Source organism: Chlorocebus sabaeus, chromosome 11 (assembly GCF_047675955.1).
Source record: "Chlorocebus sabaeus isolate Y175 chromosome 11, mChlSab1.0.hap1, whole genome shotgun sequence".
NCBI lineage: Eukaryota > Metazoa > Chordata > Mammalia > Primates > Cercopithecidae > Chlorocebus > Chlorocebus sabaeus.
The window spans coordinates 108,832,516-108,850,567 of NC_132914.1; the positions used below are offsets into that span (position 1 = coordinate 108,832,516).

Sequence of the window (18,052 nt, forward strand, 5' to 3'; positions counted from 1 at the left end):
GTCACCACGCCCAGCTGATTTTTGTATTTTTAGTACAGACAGGGTTTCACCATGTTGGCCAGGCTGGTCTCGAACTCCCAACCTCAGGTAATCCGCCCGCCTCAGCCTCCCAAAGTGCTAGGATTACAGGTGTGAGCCACCGCGCCCGACCAAGTATTTCTTGAATGAACGTTATTATTAGTTAATTATCTGAGGACCAAGGAACAGAGCTAGAGCTGCATTCCCCACTAAGGAGCTTCCTTGTGTTACTGGTGTGAAAAGCTCAGACTCAAGTCCAGCTCACTGAGTGAGAATCCCAGTTTCACCCATCATTTCACCTTGGGCAAATGATTTAAATCACTAAACTTCAGTTTCCCAATGTGTAAGAGGCACATGCCACAACCATCTGCCTCTCAGAGCTGTTGCCAAGATAATTAAAGAATACAATACACAAAAGGTGCTTAGTACAGTGTTGGCATATAGGGAGTGTCTAAATTTTAGTTATGACTATGGTTGGGGGCACCTAAATGGATGTCCTTCCAAAAGGGAACAATTTAATTAATCCAGGGACCGTCCAGCGTTGCTGGGGACCCAGTCCTTGCCTTTACGAAGCCCAGAGGGAAGCAAGTGAGACAAACACACCACTCGACTCTCTCGAGAGGGAGCCGTGCCAGGTATAAACGGAACGCCCTCAGACGGCACAGGGAAGGAGGTTCGGGGGCAGGGCTTCCCTGAGATAACAAACGGGAAGGCCTCTCAAGGGTGGATGGGAGAGGGATCCTGATCACCTCTCCATGTCTTCCTGAGGCAAGAGCCCTAGCCGCGGGCTTTTCCCGGGCCAGTACTTTGGGAGAGGGAGCCCTCCGGACCCAGACCCGGCTACAGGGAATGCGGCGAGGCCGCGGGACTCACCCGCGGCGCTGAAGCCGAAGCCGGCGGGGACGGGCGAGTGTTCCGCGAGCTCCAATCGGATGACAATCAGTGACACACTCATAGGGCAGGCGCTGGCCGGCGCGGGCCCCGGCGGGCTCAGGCGAGGCTGGAAGGCGAGCCGAGAGGCCGAGCGGCCCGGGGCCGGCAGCCCCGCCACCGCCTCAACGCAGTGGCCGCCGCCTCAGCAGCAGCAGCTCCTCGAACAGCCCTCGGAGCCACAACAACCTCCACTTCCGCCTCCCGGCCGCCGTCGCTGACCCGCGGTTTACGCATGCGCGCAGGACCGCGCACCGCGATTGGGCTGCGCGGCATGGGGTCAGCCACTTCCTTTCCGTACGGGATCTCGAGGAGGTCGGAGCGGAAGGACCTCGTGGCGATTGCTAACGCTGGGGTCCCGCAGTTAGGCCGAGCTGCGTGTTTTCGTACAGCCGCGAGTTAACCTCTGCCTGCCCTAGAGGCCTGGTCCTAACCCACCTCGGCTGACGGCGCGGGATCCCTGGCTCCGCGAGGTCTCTGAATTGTCCGAGCTATCTGTTACGCAGAACTTTGCCCGTTTGGTTGTGTTTGACTCCTCTCTTTAAACCTAGTATGGGTGGTTTTGTTTCTCTCCCACTTTACAGATAGGTACAATGAGGCTCAGAGAGGTGAAGTTGCTTCTAAGGGGCCTTAGAGAGTGGTGACTCGATCGCTATTCAGATGGCGGTCTGGCTGGGCGCGGTGACTCACGCCTGTAATCCCAGCCCAGAGGCTGAGGCGGGCGAATCACCTCATATCAGGAGTTCGAGACCAGCCTGGCCAACATGGTGAAACCTCTCTACTAAAAATAGAAAAAATTAGCCGGGCGTAGTGGCGAGCGTCTGTAGTCCAAGCTACTTAAGAGGCTGAGACAAGAGAATCGCTTGAACCCGGGAGGCAGAGGTTGCAGTGAGCCGAGATTGTGCTACTGCACTCCCGCCTGGGCAACAAGAGCGAAACTCCGTCTCAAAAAAAAAAGAGAAAAGATGGCGATCTGCTGGTTAGGAGCGCAGTGCTGCAGTTAGACCTGGGTCCTCCTCCCCGCTTTGACTCCTCCCCTCGCCTAACTCCTAACCACCTAAACTCCTGGCTTTAGTTGATCTGACCTCCTTGGTCTCCCAAAGTGCTATCACTTCACAAATGTTTACTGAGAGTCTAGACACCCTTGGAATGCTTGAGATACATTGGCGTATAAGATAAACACAGTTCCTGTCTGTACTGTGAGGTCGACCTACATCAGCAGTTGTGCAGTCTTGATAGTATAGTCATTGCATAAAGTTGGCATGATATATCCTCATGCAGTTGTGAGGATGAAATGGAATTATGTATATGGAGATAACATTAGCTTTTCTGAGGCTCAGCATTCTTTCCAGTATGTCAAACTGGCTTCTGTATGTAGATATTGACACAATTAATGCATATGGGACACATACATGACAGGATGCTACTCTAGGTACATTGTATAATACATATTTAAGTACATAGTACATTCTAGATGTGTGTGTATGTGGACTATATGTCTATGACATGACTACAAGATACATGTGTATATAGATCTTGTGACTACATCCTATGAAATACGTTTCCACATGCCCTGTTTAAATCAGGGTTTCTCAACTCTGCAGTATTGACATTTTGGGTCCTGATTACTCTTTTTTGTTTTTGGCAAGGGGGCGGGGTGTCCTCAGCATTGTAGAGTGTTTAGAAACATTCCTGGCCTGACCCAGTAGATGTTAGTAGCACCTCTCCCCAGATGGTGACAACCAATGATGTCTCTGGACCTTGCCAAATGTCTTCTTGGGGTTAAAAAACAAAACCCCGTTGAAGAATCACAGGGTTAGGTGAAAGTGCATAAACCATACACACATACTATATGCATAAAACCTATGAGACCTCTTGTGAACTTTTTTAGTATATTACTGTAGTAGATAACATTTCAACATGTGCCAGGTACCAATTTGAGTGTTTCATATACCTTGTCTCATGCGATGGTGATGGTAACAACAACTTTATGAAACTGGTACTATGTCCCTATTCTACAGAGGTGTAACCTGAGGCTCAGAGAAAGAGTAACTGGCTCAGGATTTCAAAGGTAGTAGTGGGAGAGCTGGAATTGAAATCCAGGCAATCTGAATCCAGAACCAATACTCTGTATCTCTTTACTAAACAAACCTTTTTTTTTTTTTTTTGAGACAGAGTCTCACTCTGTTGCCGGGGCTGGAGTGCAGTGGTGCGATCTCGGCTCCCTATGATCTCGGCTCACTGCAAACCTCGGCTTCATGGGTTCAAGTGATTTTCCTGCCTCAGTCTCCCAAGTAGCTGGAGCTACAGACGCGCAGCACCGCGCCCAGCTGATTTTTGTATTTTTTTTAGAGATGGAGTTTCACCATGTTGGTCAGGCTTATCTCGAACTCCTGACCTCGTGATCTGCCCGCCTCGTCCTCCTAAAGTGCTGGGATTACAGGCGTAAGCCACCGCGCCTGGCCCCAAGCATCTTCTTAATGTATGACAACACACACTGTGTGTGCATTTTTATGAGAGCATCATTTAGGTAGCAAGTCTGCATTATCATGCTAATCCCATTTTGAGTGTCAGAAAGAAGATAAATAAATCTTTTTATTTTTTTTGAGACAGTGTCGCTCTGTCGCCCAGGCTGGAGTGCAATGGCACGATCTTGGCTCGCTGTAACTTCCGCCTCCTAGGTTCAAGTGATTATCCTGCCTCAGCCTCCCGAGTAATTGAGATTACAGGCACCTGCCACCATGCCCGGCTAATTTTTGTATTTTTAGTAGAGATGGGGTTTCGCCTTGTTGGTCAGGCTGGTCTCAAACTCCTGACTTTAGGTGATCTGTCCTCCTCGGTCTCCCAAAGTGCTGGGATTACAGGCGTGAGCCACTGCGCCCAGCCTGACAAATCTTCTCTATGGTAGATACCAGTAACAGAGAACTAGAACTGTTAGCCAGAGTTGGGCAGGTTGGGAATGTTACAGCTCTTTGTGGCTGCCAAGGATTAAACCTGTACCTAGCTTTTCCTTATTTTCTGATATCTCCAGTTTATGCATCCTTCCAACTCATATGAAGCACCTGCTATGTGTCTAAAACCTGTACTAAGTCCCAGGGAATGTATATATATATACTGAGATGAATAAGATAGTCCTTGTCTTAAAAGGAGCTTATGAGTTCAGGAACACGTAGATGTGAAAACAGGCCGGGCACGGTGACTCTTGCCTGTAATCCCAGCACTTTGGGAGGCTGAGATGGGAGGATCACTTGAGGTCAGGGGTTCAAGACCAGCCTGGCCAACATGGTGAAATCCCGACTCTACTAAAAAAAAGTACAAAACCTTGTATTCCCAGCACTTTGGAAGGCCAAGGTGGGCGGATCACGAGGTCAGCATATCGAGACCATCCTGGGTAACACAGTGAAACCCCATCTTTACTAAAAATACAAAAAATTAGCTGGGCGAGGTGGCGAGCGCCTATAGTCCCAGCTACTCAGGAGGCTGAGGCAGGAGAATGATGTGAACCCGGGACGTAGAGCTTGCAGTGAGCCGAGATCGAGCCACTGCACTCCAGCCTGGGAGACAGAGCAAGACTCTGTCTCAAAAAAAAAAACAAACTTAGCCAGGCATGGTGGTGCTCGCCTGCAGTCCCAGCTACATGTGAGGCTGAGGGAGGAGAATTGCTTCAACCTGGGAAGCAGAGGCTTCAGTGAGCCAAGATTGCTCCACTGCCCTCCAGCCTGGTCATCAGAGCAAGACTCTTGTCTCAAGAAAAAAAATGAAAGCAGTTACTGTGTAATGGGGTAAGTGCTCTGCCGAAGATTTGGAGAAGAGGCAATGGGAGTGAAATAAAAAAGTCCCACACTCTACCTGGAAAAAGAAAAGAAAAGGCTCCCCAGAGGAGCTAAAACTGAGGTTATGATGTCAAAGTGAATGGAAATTCATCTAACAGATAAAGCAGGGAAAGGTGTTCCAGTCAGTGAGCGCAGCAGGTACCAAGGCCAAGAGGTACAAGAAATGACAGCATTTCCTGCCTTGGGAAGTGGCTAGAGCAGAACAGTCTTCTGTAGTTGAAGGAATAAGGAGACTGCTTGTGGGAACATTGCCCACATGTTGGTTAGCGGGACTACGTGGAGGACAGTGTCCTCCATAAGGATTAAAGTTGCCCCTTCAGGCCCCAAAAGCATTTTTCATCTCCACTAAGCCCTCACACAAAATGTATTGACCACTTTTACAAGTGTGTAAGTAAATTTCTCCTTCTATCATAAACGTTGGCCTTGGCATAGGAACGTAAGTAAAACTGAAAATACGAATGAACCTTGACATTTTTAGTTTCAAATATTGCCCGCAAATTGAGCAAATTTCCACTTACTGTCATTGCATGGTGGTATCCTCAGCAGATGGTTGCAGGACTCCCTGCAGATACCAAAATCTGTGGATGCTCAAGTTCCTGATATTCAATGGTGTAGCATTTGTTTATAACCTATGCACACCCTCCTATATGCTTTAACCCATTTCCCGTTTAGAAAAAAAAAGTACTTGGCCAGGCACAGTGGCTCATGCTTGTAATCCCAGCACTTTGGGAGGCCGAGGCAGGTGGATCACTTAAGGTCAGGAGTTCAAGACCAGCCTGGCCTACATTGTGAAAACCCCTCTCTACTAAAAATACAAAAAACTAGCTGGATGTGGTGGCAAGCCCTGTAGTCTCAGCTACTCAGGATGCTGAGGCAAGAGAACTGCTTGAACCCAGGAGGTGGTTGCAGTGAGCCGAGATCACGCCACTGCACTCTAGCCTGGGCGACAGAGCGAGACTTTGTCTCAAAAAAAAAAAAAAAAAAGAGCAAAAAATGTGCAGCACGCTGCCAGCACAGTATTCTCAGGGCAAGCAGGATATGAATTAAGTAATCCCTAGATTACTTATAATACTGGCCGGACATGATGGCTCACGCCTGTAATCCCAACACTTAGGGAGACTGAGGTGGGTGGATCACGAGGTCAGGAGATCAAGACCATTCTGGTCAACATGGTGAAATTCTGTCTCCACTAAAAATACAAAAATTAGCCGGGCGTGGTGGCGCACACCTGTAATCCCAGCTACTTGGGAGACTGAGGCAGGAGAATCGCTTGAACCTAGGAGGCGGAGTTTGCAGTGAGCCAAGATCACGCCACTGCACTATAGCCTGGTGACAGAGGAAGACACCATATCAACAAATATATATATTTAATATATACGTATCAAATTATACTCATATCAAAATATATACATACATATATATGTATACCTAAAACAGTGTAAGTACTATGTAAATAGTTGTTAGCCTGTATTTTTTTGTTTGCATTTGTTGTTGTGTTGTTATTTGATTGGGTTTTTTTGTTTGTTTGTTTTTGAGATGGAGTCTCGCTGTATAACCCAGGCTGGAATGTGGAGTGCAGTGGTGCAATCTTGGCTCACTGCAACCTCCACTTCCTGGGTTCAAGTGATTCTCATGTCCCAGCCTCCCGAGTATCTGGGATTACAGGTGTGCACCACCACACCCAGCTAATTTTTTGTGTGTGTATTTTTAGTAGAGACAGGGTTTCACAATGTTGACCAGGTTGGTCTCGAACTCTCAACCTCAGGTGATCCGCCTGCATTGGCATCCCAAAGTTCTGGGCATTACAGGTGTCAGCCACTGCGCCCGTACTGTGTGTGTGTGTTTTGTTTTACTTAGAATATTTTCTATTGTGGTTGGCCGAATCTGCAGATGTGGAACTCACAAATACAGAGGGCTGACTATACATGAGAAACACATTATATTCAGGATTTACCACTTAAGAGTCCTTTCTTTAGGTGCTTATAGAGGTTGAGTATCCCTTATCCCAAATGTTTGGAACCAGAAGTAGTTCAGATTTTGGATTTTGGTATATCTGCATATGTATAATGAGATATCTTGGGGTTGGGACCCAAGTCTGAACATGAAATTCACTTATGTTTCATATACATTGTATACACATAGACTGAGGGTGATTTTATACAATATTTTAAATAATTTTGTGCATGAAACAAAGTTTGTGTTAAGTACTTACGTGTGGAATTTTTCACTGTGGCATCGTGTGGGGGCTCAAAGAGTTTTGGATTTTGGATCACTTTGGGTTTTGGATATTTGGATTAGGGATGCTCAACCTGTGCAGTTTTTTGAGTCCTGGCCGGGCACTGTGGCTCACGCCTGTAATTCCAGCACTTTGGGAGGCCAAGGTAGGTGAATCACCTGAGGTCAGGAGTTTGATACCAACCTGACCAACATGGCGAAACCCCATCTCTACTAAAAATACAAAAATTAACCAGGTATGGTGGTGCCTGGTACCACCTGTAGTACCAGCTACTTGGGAGGCTGAGGTAGGAGAATCACTTGAACCCGGGAGGCAGAGGTAGCAGTGAGCCAAATTCATGCCACTACACTCCAGCCTGGGCAACAGAGTGAGACTCTCAAAAATAAAATAAAAAAGTTTCTAATTTTGGAGCATTTCAGATTTCAGATATTTGGATGGGGGATGCTCAAACTACATAGTTATGGAGTCCTTTTGGCCCCACGGAATTGACTCCTCTAAACTCAGAGGCTGTCTTAACAACCTGTTTTGCACTCTCCTGATTTTTAGTAAGCTTTTTAACTGTAGAAATCACATCAAAAGCTTAAAAATTTTCATGAAGAAACTAGAATTTGCTTTCATTATTTTGTTTTTTTCCCCATCTTTTTATTTCAAGCTTATAGAAAAGTCAAAAGAACAATAATCTCCCGTTATACCTTTCATCTAGACTCACTATTAACGTCTGGCCATGTTTGGTTTTCTCTATACACAGGTGTATATAGGTGTGCATCTGTATACGTGTGCATGTATGTGTGTTGTGTCTGTCTTTTTTTTTTTCTGAACCGTTTGAAAGTAAGTTTGGGGAACAGTTACCAGATTGCTGCAGTGATCTGTAAGTGGAAATGATAGTGTTTTGTGGTGTGAGGGTGTCATCGTAAGTGCTAGGAGGAGGCGAGTACAGGACATCTTAGGAGCACACAGGAGAGACTCCTAATGAGTCTTTTCTGACTTCCAGAAGAGGCTTCATGAAGACAGTGACTGGTAAACTACAACCCAAACGACAGGCAGCTGGTGGAACACAGCAATGCAAAGGAGGAGAACATGGGTTTCAGGAAACTGCATGTAGATATGCGTGTCCAGATCATCCCAGGTTGAGGAGAAAAAATGGGGAGTTGCTGCAAAAAGGAATGAGATTTTTTTTTTTTTCCTGAGATGGAGTCTGGCTTTGTCAACCAGGTTGGACTGCAGTGACACAATCTCAGCTCACTGCAACCTCCGCTTCCCAGGTTCAAGCAATTCTCCTACCTCAGCCTCCCGAGTAGCTGGGATTACAGGCGCCCAACACCATGCCCAGCTTATTTTTGTGTTTTTTAGTAGAGATGGGGTTTCGCTATGTTAGCCAGGCTGGTCTCCAACTCCTGACCTCAAGTGATCTGCCCATCTCAGCCTCCCTAAGTGAAGAGATTACAGGCCCGTGCCATTGTGCCTGATGGGAGTAGACCTTAGAGGGCCTTTTAAGCCAGGCTTAGGAATTGAGAGTTTATTTTAAGGGCAATAAGGAGCCGTTGAAAGAGTTGTTTGTTTGTTTTTTGAGATGGAGTTTTGCTCTTGTTGCCCAGGCTGGAGTGCAATGGCACGATCTTGGCTCACTGCAACCTCCGCCTCCCGGATTCAAGTGATTCTCCTGCCTCAGCCTCCAGAGTAGAGGGGATTACAGGCATGTGCCACCATGCCCAGCCAATTTTGTGTTTTTAGTAGAGATGGGGTTTCTCCATATTGGTCAGGCTGGTCTCAAACTCCCAACCCCAGGTGATCCACCCACCTTGGCCTCCCAAAGTGGTGGGATTACCCGCATGAGCTACTGTGCCTGGCCCAGATTTGCAATTTTGAAAGAATACTCTGACTGGAGGGTGAAGAAAAAATTGGAGAGAGGTCTGAGAAGAGGCAAGGGGGCCAGTTAGGATCCATGGGCAAGATGGTGGCCGTGAGAATGCAAAGAGGTAGATGAGATTTTCAGGAGGAAGACTTCACAGCACAGAACTATATGGGGCGTGGTGAGGTAGAGACTGCGGAAAGTTGCCAGGTGTGGTGGTTCATGCCTGTAATCCCAGCATTTTGGGAGGCCAAGGCGGGTAGATCACGAGGTCAGGAGATTGAGACCATCCTGGCTAACACAGTGAAACCCCGTCTCTACTAAAAATACAAAAAATTAGCCGGGCGTGGTGGCAGGCACCTATAGTCCCAGCTACTCAGGAGGCTGAGGCAGGAGAATGGCGTGAACCCAGGAGGTAGAGCTCACAGTGAGCTGAGATTGTGCCACTGCACTCCAGCTTGGGTGACAGAGCAAGACTCCGTCTCTAAAAAAAAAAGAAATTGCGAAAAGTGAGGGCGAGTCCCAGCTTTCTAGCTTGGGCAGCCAAGTGGGCGATGGAGCCCTTGACCGAGTAGCCAGGGAGGGAGGAGACACTGAGGTCAGTTGTGGGTGTGATTCGAAGTGCCTGTTGGAGATGGGTTAGAGATGTCTGGCTGGCCCCTCTGACTCCAGGATGGAGGCCTGCGTGGGAGGCAGTGCAGGCACGTCACGCCCTGTGCCTTCTTCCCACACAGCCTCGGCTTTACCATGTGTGTAAGGAGCTGTTTCCAGTCCTCCTGTCTCCAGTGGGCGTGGAGGACAGCCTTCCTGAAACACATCCAGCGCAGGCACCAAGGGTCCCACCGATGGACGCACCTTGGAGGCAGCACCTATAGAGCAGTGATTTTCGACATGGGCGGAGTTCTCATTCCTTCTCCCGGGAGAGTCGCTGCGGGTGAGCTATTCATTCTGTTTCACTTTGGGGGACTAGGGTGGCGGTGGGAGACTGGAGGGTGATCAGGAAGGCAGAGGGGAACACTTGGGCAGCAGTGTGTCCTAGCAGGCCATGCTCTGGCTCTCGAGTCAAATTCCAAGCACCACTAGAGGGCTGAGTGTCTTGGGCGCACGGTTTAGCTTCTCCAGATCTTACTTTCCTCATCATTAAATGAGAGCTAATGGTAGTGCCTTCCTCCTTGGGATCTGGCGGAGAGTTATCCATGGGAAGCACTTGCTTAGCACAGTGATTGCTCAGTGCATCCTAAATTCTCAATCAATGATGAGCTGCCATGAGTACTGTGATTAGAATTTAACCACCAAGGCAGGGCACAGTGACTGAGGCCTGTAATCCCAGCACTTTGGGAGACCGAGGTGGGAGGGTCATTTGAGCCCAGGAGTTCAAGACCAGCCTGAACAACATAATGAGACCCCATATCTGCAGAAATTTAAAAATTATCTGGGCACGTTGACATGCACCTGTAGTTCTAGCTACTCAGGAGGCTGAGGTGGGGGGATCACATGAGTCCAGGTGGTTGAGGCTGTAGTCAGCCATGATCATGCCACTGCACTCCGGTCTGTGTAACAGAGGAAGACCCTTACTCAAAAACAAACAAAAAACCCAAAGAATTGAACCACTTTTTCTTGGGAACTGTGCTGCTTCTGAAATCTAGAATGCTGAAAGTCCCCTTTTGATTACAGCTTTCCTCTGTTCTACCCCACTCCCTCTAAACCTGCTTCTGGACTGACAGGGTAAGGGTCAGCCCTCTGGTCTCTGGTCTTCTCTTTACCTGCCCCTTCCTGGTTTTACTTCTTTTCTACTCAGTTCAGCTTTTATTAGTTAGAGTCGTTTTGGCTTCAAGCAGTAGAAAACCTAAAAAAAATAGTGACTGAAACAAGCTAGAAGTTTCTCTTGCACATAAAAGCCCAGGTATGTGGTCTGGGGCACTGTGTGATGTGACTCTGTGGTATCAGGGACTCCAGCTCTTTCTAGCATGTTGCTCTACTGTGACTTTTCATTTCAAGTCTCACCTCGTGGTCTGTCTTGGCTGTCTCACCTGCTGCTACCACATTCTCATGCCAGCCAGCAAGAAGGACAAAGGGGCAGACAGACAGCCATCCCTCTCCTTTTGAGCTTCTGCGGTGGCCAGCTGGCCAGTTCTCCATCCTGAATCAACCCAGGCACAGGTTTTCTATGCCTGCATGTCTAGGCTTTCCAGCACTGCTGACCAAATTACTCAGCCGTGCAAACTGGCTGCACAAGCTAGTTTTGAGCTCCAGCCTCAGGTGGGCCCTTGGTGCTACACCTGAGCCTCTCTGTTCCTTCACTCATATCTCTGTCATGTTCACCTCAGGGGCTGTTCCAGACTGTCTGCTCCCCCTGCTCCTTACCACCCCCAAATATTCTTGTTCTGCAGACAGCTGAATCTATTCTTTTACAAAGAACGTAAAGACCAAGCCTGAGCATCACAGTGAGACCCCATCTTGAGCTAGGATTGCACCACTGCATCAGGCTTTTTTAGAGAACCTGTCTCTAAAAAAAAAGGCAGTGGGGAAGAACATAAAGATCAGTGAACAGAAAGTTTCTTGAGTTTCTCCAGAGTATCTTAAGAACCAATTCACTTCTCTCCATTCCCACTGCCTCCACCCTTGCCTTCTCTCACCCAAATGATGTCATCAGCCTCCTAACTCTTTCCCTGCCTCTGGCTCTCTGGATTTTACAAAATCTCCTCCCAGCTCCAGAATTACCTTTCTAAAACATAGATCTTGCTTCTGCGCTTAGAGGCTCACACCTATAATCTCAGCACTTCAGGAGGCCAAGGTGGGCAGATCACTTGAGCACAGGAGTTCACGACCAGCCTGGCCAACCTGGTGAAACCTCATCTCTACGAAAAATACAAAAAACTTACCTGGGTGTGGTGGTGCATGGATGTAGTCCCAGCTACTTGAGGGGCTGTGGTAGGAGGATCACTTTAGCCCAGGTGGTTGAGGCTTCAGTGAGCTGAGATTGCACCACTGCACTCCAGCCTGGGTGACAAAGTGAGACCCTGTCACAAAATAATAAATAAAATAAAAATAAAGCATAGATCTTGTTCCTTTCATCCCTGGCTTGAAAACCTTGAATGCCTGCATGTAGTCCCCTAGATTAAGTCTGGAAGCTTTCGCCTGGGATTCAGGGCTCCTCTCAGTTCTAGCTTTCCTGCTATGGACTACCTGATGCTCCCCAGGCATGCCAGGCGCATTTGCATGTTTGTGCCTTTGCAAGCTCTGTTTCCTCCCTGTCTCCTCTGCCTGTTCAAATCCTACTGATGCTTTTAATGGCAAATTTAAGGGGATATTATTCAGCAATGACTGGAATCTTTTGAACACTCAATAAATCTCATGGTTGTTACTAACTTCAAGAGTCCTCTTCTGTCAAGACTTCTCCAACCTCATTTGCAACCTGGGCAGAATGTTCCTGGATAGCCAATTCCCATGCAAGTTTCACCTTCACCGAGACATTTTAGTTTGCAATGGGATGTGTTCATGTCTCCTCTATGGGGCTCTTGGATTCCAGGACCCCAGATCTGGGATTTCTTCACTTCACTGTTGCAGTGTTAGCTCTGCAGGCTGTCTCAGTCATTCAGGAAATATTTGATGGGTAGGTGTGTGAAAAAAATAGTGATGCCTTATACTTTGTCTTTTGCTTGACTGGAGCTTCTGATGTTTATTTCAAATGAACCATATCAAGGGTCATTTGATAAGAATACGCTAGAATTGGCAAGGTGCGGTGGCTCACGCCTGTAATCTCAGCACTTTGGGAGGACGAGAGATGGGTGGATCACTTGAGGTCATGAGTTTGAGACCAGCCTGGCCAACATGGCGAAACCTTGTCTGTACTAAAAATACAAAAATAAGCTAGGCATGGTGGTGGGCACCTGTAATCACAGCTACTCTGGAGGCTGAGCAGGGAGAATCGCTTGAACCCGGGAAACAGAGGTTGCAGTGAGCTGAGATCACACCATTGCACTGCAGCTTGGGAGACAGAGCAAGACTGTCATTGCAGTCTGAAACTCCTGGGCTCAAACAGTCCTGCCTCAGGCTCCCAAGTAGCTGGACTACAGGTGTTAGCCACTGTGCCTAATTTTTGTTTGTTATAGAGTTGGGGTCTTGCTATGTTGCTCAAGCTAGTCTCAAACTCCTGGGCTCAAGTGATCCTCCTGCCTTGGCCTCTTGAGTCATTGGAATTACAGGCGTGAGCTACCATGCCTCACCTGCTGTCTGTTTTTGTATGGCCTGTCAGCCAAGAATGACTTTTATGTTTTGAAATACTAATTGAAAAATATCAAAACAAGAATAATATTTTGTGACATGTGAAAATTATGTGAAATTCACATTTCAATGTCCATAAAAATGAAATTTTTTTAGAAAACTGTCTTGCCCATTTGTTTACATATTGTCCATGACTGCTTTTGCCCTGCACTGGCAGAGCTGAGTAATTTCAACAGGGTCCCTAATGCCTTCAAAGCCTAAAATATTTATCATCTGGCCCTTTTCAGAAAAGCTTGATTTAAGCTATTAGTTTACTATAAAATTAGTACACACAACAAAGAATTCAAAGTACAGCCCAAACATTTTAGTTTTTTATTTTACTTTATTTTTCTCCAAAAATGCATTTTCATACCAAAGCTCAAACACTTTAAGATTGAATTTAGGCCGGGCACGGTGACTCACGCCTGTAATTCCAGCATTTTGGGAGGCCAAGGCGGGTGGATCACGAGGTCAGGAGATTGAAACCATCCTGGCTAACGTGGTGAAACCCTGTCTCTACTAAAAATACAAAAAATTAGCTGGGTGTGGTGGCAGGCACCTGTGATCCCAGCTACTTGAGAGGCTGAGGCAGGAGAATGGTGTGAACCCGGGAGGTGGAACTTGCAGTGAGCCAAGATCACACCACTGCACTCCAACCTGGCCGACAGAGCGAGACTCTGTCTCAAAAAAAAAAAAAAAAAATTAGTTGGGCATGGTAAACCATGCCTGTAATCCCAGATACTCAGGAGGCTGAGGCAGGAGAATTGCTGGAACTCAGGAGGCAGAGGTTGCAGTGTGCCAAGATAGCACCACTGCACTCCAGCCTGGGTGACAGATCAAGACTCCATCTTGGAAAAAAAAAATTGAATTCAGAGGGTATAATGATTTTGAAATTTCAGAATGTTTGACTTTAAAATTTTTGTTAGTGTGATAGATGAAAATTCCATCTTTGTCGTTTCTTTCCTTTTCCTTTTTTTTGAGACAGAGCCTCACTCTGTTGCCCAGGCTGAAGTGCAATGGCATGATCTTGGCTCACTGCAACCTCCATCTCCCAGGTTCAAGCAATTCTCATGCTTCAGCCTCCAAAGTAACTGGTATTACAGGTGTGTGCCACCATACTCGGCTAATTTTGTATTTTTAGTAGAGACAGGGTTTCGCCATGTTGACCAGGTTGGTCTCTTTTTTTTTTTTTTTTTTTGAGACAGAGTCTTGCTCTGTCGCCCAGGTTGGAGTGCAGTGATGCTATCTCGGCTCACTGTAAGCTCCGCCTCCTGGGTTCACACCATTCTCTTGCCTCAACCTCCTAAGTAGCTGGGACTACAGGCGCCTGCCACCATGCCCTGCTAAATTTTTGTATTTTTAGTAGACACGGGTTTCACTGTGTTAGCCAGGATGATCTCAATCTCCTGACCTCGTGGTCCGTTCGCCCCAGCCTCCCAAAGTGCTGGGATTATAGGCGTAAGCCACCGGGCCTGGCTTTTTTTTTTTTTTTTTCTTTCTGTTATTTTAATGTTCATTTGCCTGATTGTGACTGAGTTTGAGCCTTTTATTTTTTATTTTTTTTGAGTCGGAGTCTCACTCTGTCACCCTGGTTAGAGTGCAGTGGTGTGATCTTGGCTCATTGTAACCTCTGCCTCCCTGGTTCAAGCTATTCTCATGGCTCAGCCTTTCTAGTAGCTGGGACTACAGGCGTGTACCACCACGCCTGGCTAATTTTTTGTATGTTTTTAGTAGAGATGGGGTTTCACCATGTTGGCCAGGCTGGTCTCGAACTCCTGACCTGAAATGACCCGCCTGCCTCAGGGTTTCAAAGTGCTGGGATTATAGGCACAAGCCACTGCATCTGGCTGGCTTTGTTTTGTTGTTGTTGTTTGTTTGTTTTCTGAGAGAGCGTCTTGCTGTATTGCCCAGGCTGTCAGGCTGGTCTCAAACTCCTAGTCTGAAGTGATCCCTCTGCCTCCTGAGTAGTGAGCCTTTCTTTTTTTTTTTTTTTTTTTAATATTATTGGTCATTCAGTTTTTCCATGATTTGCTCACTTTCCTTGCTGATTTTCAGTAATAACCTTTTTTTCTTTTTGAGATGGAGTTTTGCTCTTGTTGCCCAGGCTGGAATGCAATGGCGCAATCTTGGCTCACCACGACTTCCACCTCCCAAGTTCAAGCACTTCTCCTGCCTCAGCCTCCTGAGTAGCTGGGATTACACGCATGCACCACCACGTCCGGCTAATTTTGTATTTTTAGTAGAGATGGGGTTTCTCCATGTTGGTCAGGCTGGTCTTGAACTCCCTACCTCAGGTAATCCTCCTGCCTCGGCCTCCCAAAATGCTGGGATTACAGGCGTGAGCCACTGCGCCCAGCCAGTAATAACCTTTTATCTGTTGTATCACTTGCGAATATTTTCTCGTTTATGCATTGTCTTTTGATTTTATTGATAATGGTTTTAGCTGTACCAAAGTTTTGTTTTTCTTTCAAGATGAAATTTCACTCTGCCACTCAGGCTAGAGTAAAGTGGAGTGACCTTGGCTCACTGCAACCTCTGCCTCCCAGGCTCAAGCTGTCCTCCCACTTCAGCCTCACAGGTTGCTGGGACTACAGGCTCGCACCACCACACCTGGCTCATTTTTGTATTTTTTGTAGAGATAGGGTTTCACTATGTTACCCAGGCTGGCCTTGAACTTGGGAGTGTAAACAATCTGCCCACCTCCACCTCCCAAAGTGCTAGGATTTTAGCCATGAGTCACCATGCCTAGCCTTCTGTATTGTTTTCAATTTTTTAGAATTTTATTTTTCTGACTTGGATATTTACTGTATTGGGAATTGGTTTTGTGATGGCCTGAAAGAGTATTTAATTTAATTTTTATTCCATATTGAAACCTAGTTATGCCAACCCCATTTATTGAATAGTAACTGCTAAAAGAGTATAAAATACAGAGGAAATTTCCTGCTGCCACCTCTACCCTTTCCCAGTTGATTCCAGACTTCAGTGATTATCATTGTGAAAAGTTTCTTGTTTATTTTCAAAAAATTGCCCGTGTGTGTGAGTGTGTGTGTGTGTGTGTGTATACAAACTGGATCATATGCTGTAGACTGTTCCATACCTTTTTTTGACTCAGTATGATATTTTGCCATCTTTTTCATATCAGTTGACATATGTCTATGATCTAGTTTGGGGCTTAGCAAACTTTTTCTGTAAAGGGCTAGACATAGTGGATGCAATGACTCATGCCTACAATCCCAGCAGTTTGGGAGGCCGAAGTGGGAGATTGTTTGAGGCCAGGAGTTTGAGACTAGCCTGGGCAACATAGTGAGATCCCCATTTCTACAAAAAATAAAAAAAATTGCTCGGCATGGTAGCATGCACCTGTAATCCCAGCTACTCAGGAGGCTAAGGCAGAAGGATCACTTGATCCTGGGAGCTTGAGGCTGAAGTGGGCCATGACTGTGCCATAGCACCCCAGCCTGGGCAGCAGCAAGACCCCATCTTTTTTTTTTTTTTTTTTTTTTTTGCTGTTGTAAATGCTACTTGTATTTTAAGACCCCATCTTAAAAAAAAATAAATAAAGAAGGGCTAGATAGGCCTTGTGAGCCATACTCTCAGTCATAACTATTAACTTCTACCATTGCAGCAAGAAAGGAATAATAGACAATAGTAAACAAGTGTGGTTGTGTTCCAATAAGACTTTATTTATGAAAATAGGTAGAGCCAGGCATGCTGGTGTGTGCCTATAGTTCCAGCTACTAGGGAGGCTGAGGTGGAGGTTCATTTGAGCCCAGGAGTTCGAGGCCAGCCTGAGCAACACAGCAAGACCCCATCTCTTAAAAAAATAGATAGGAGACAGATTTGCCCCCAAACCATATTTTGCTGACCTTTGGGCAAGTTTATATGTTTTAACATCTGTGTGGTATTCCGTCATCTGAATATATCATAATTGATGTAATAAGCACTTTATTAATATACATTTAACTTTTCTAGTTATTTTTATTATGAACAATTCTGCACAAACAGCCTTGTACATAACCTTTGCTTACTTTCATAAATATGTATGGAAGAAATTTCTGGAAGTAGAATTACTACATCAAATGTATGTGCGTTTCAGATTTTGACAGGAATTATCAAATTGCTGTGTCTGCAGAGGTTGTGCTTGTTTACGCTCCCATCAACAGCATATGAGGTGCTAGTTTCCTCACATGCTTACCAACTCCAGGGCTGTGAAAAATGCTATATGCTTTAGCTCTAAAATTAAAGAAGTATTTTTTGGATTGAGTTTTAACAGTCTCGTTATTTTCAAAGGACATATACCAGATTGTTAACATTGGCTATTTCTGAAAGATAGGATTGCTTGTCCTGTTTCCTTCCTTTCTTCCTTCCTTCCTTCCTTCCTTCCCCTTCCTCTTCTTTTTTTTTTTTTTTTTTTTTTTTTTTAAAGAGGTGGGGTCTTGGCCGGGCGCAGTGGCTTAAGCCTGTAATCCCAGCACTTTGGGAGGCCGAGACCGGCAGATCACGAGGTCAGGAGATCGAGACCATCCTGGCTAACACGGTGAAACCCCGTCTCTACTAAAAAATACAAAAAACTAGCTGGGCGAGGTGGCGGGCGCCTGTAGTCCCAGCTACACAGGAGGCTGAGGCAGGAGAATGGCGTAAACCTGGGAGGCGGAGCTTGCAGTGAGCTGAGATCCGGCCACTGCACTCCAGCCCAGGCGACAGAGCAAGACTCCGTCTCAAAAAAAAAAAAAAAAAAGAGATGGGGTCTTGCTCTGTGTCCCCAGGCTGCAATGCGGTGGCACCATCATAGCTCACTGCAACCTCAAACTCCTGGGCTTAAGTGATCCTCCCACCTCAGTTTCCCAAGTAGCTAGAATTACAGGTGCATGCCACCACACCAAGCTAATTTTTAAATTTTTTCTAGAGACGAGGTTTCATCAT

General features: G+C 46.4%; 2 protein-coding genes across 11 annotated transcripts in view; one reads left to right on the forward strand and one right to left on the reverse strand.

The window, feature by feature from the left end:
- Nucleotides 1-1,161, reverse strand: part of BRAP (BRCA1 associated protein) — a 44,489-nt gene extending 43,328 nt beyond the window's left edge. For all 3 annotated transcript variants that reach the window (XM_037996516.2, XM_073021116.1, XM_037996515.2), the window contains exon 1: nucleotides 892-1,161. In XM_037996516.2, coding sequence (XP_037852444.1) covers nucleotides 892-973 — 82 coding nt within the window. In that variant the 5' untranslated portion in view covers nucleotides 974-1,161. The remainder of the gene's footprint in view (nucleotides 1-891) is intronic.
- A 63-nt stretch (nucleotides 1,162-1,224) lies between these two features.
- The window catches only part of ACAD10 (acyl-CoA dehydrogenase family member 10), a 69,598-nt gene continuing 52,770 nt past the window's right edge, over nucleotides 1,225-18,052 (forward strand). For 6 of the 8 annotated variants that reach the window (XM_073021110.1, XM_008004737.3, XM_008004739.3 and 3 more), the window contains exons 1-2: nucleotides 1,227-1,421; nucleotides 9,601-9,800. In XM_073021110.1, coding sequence (XP_072877211.1) covers nucleotides 9,614-9,800 — 187 coding nt within the window. In that variant the 5' untranslated portion in view covers nucleotides 1,227-1,421; nucleotides 9,601-9,613. Of the gene's footprint in view, nucleotides 1,422-9,600; nucleotides 9,801-18,052 lie in introns of those variants that run through there. The other 2 variants (XM_073021114.1, XM_073021115.1) reach the window with 2 other exon arrangements.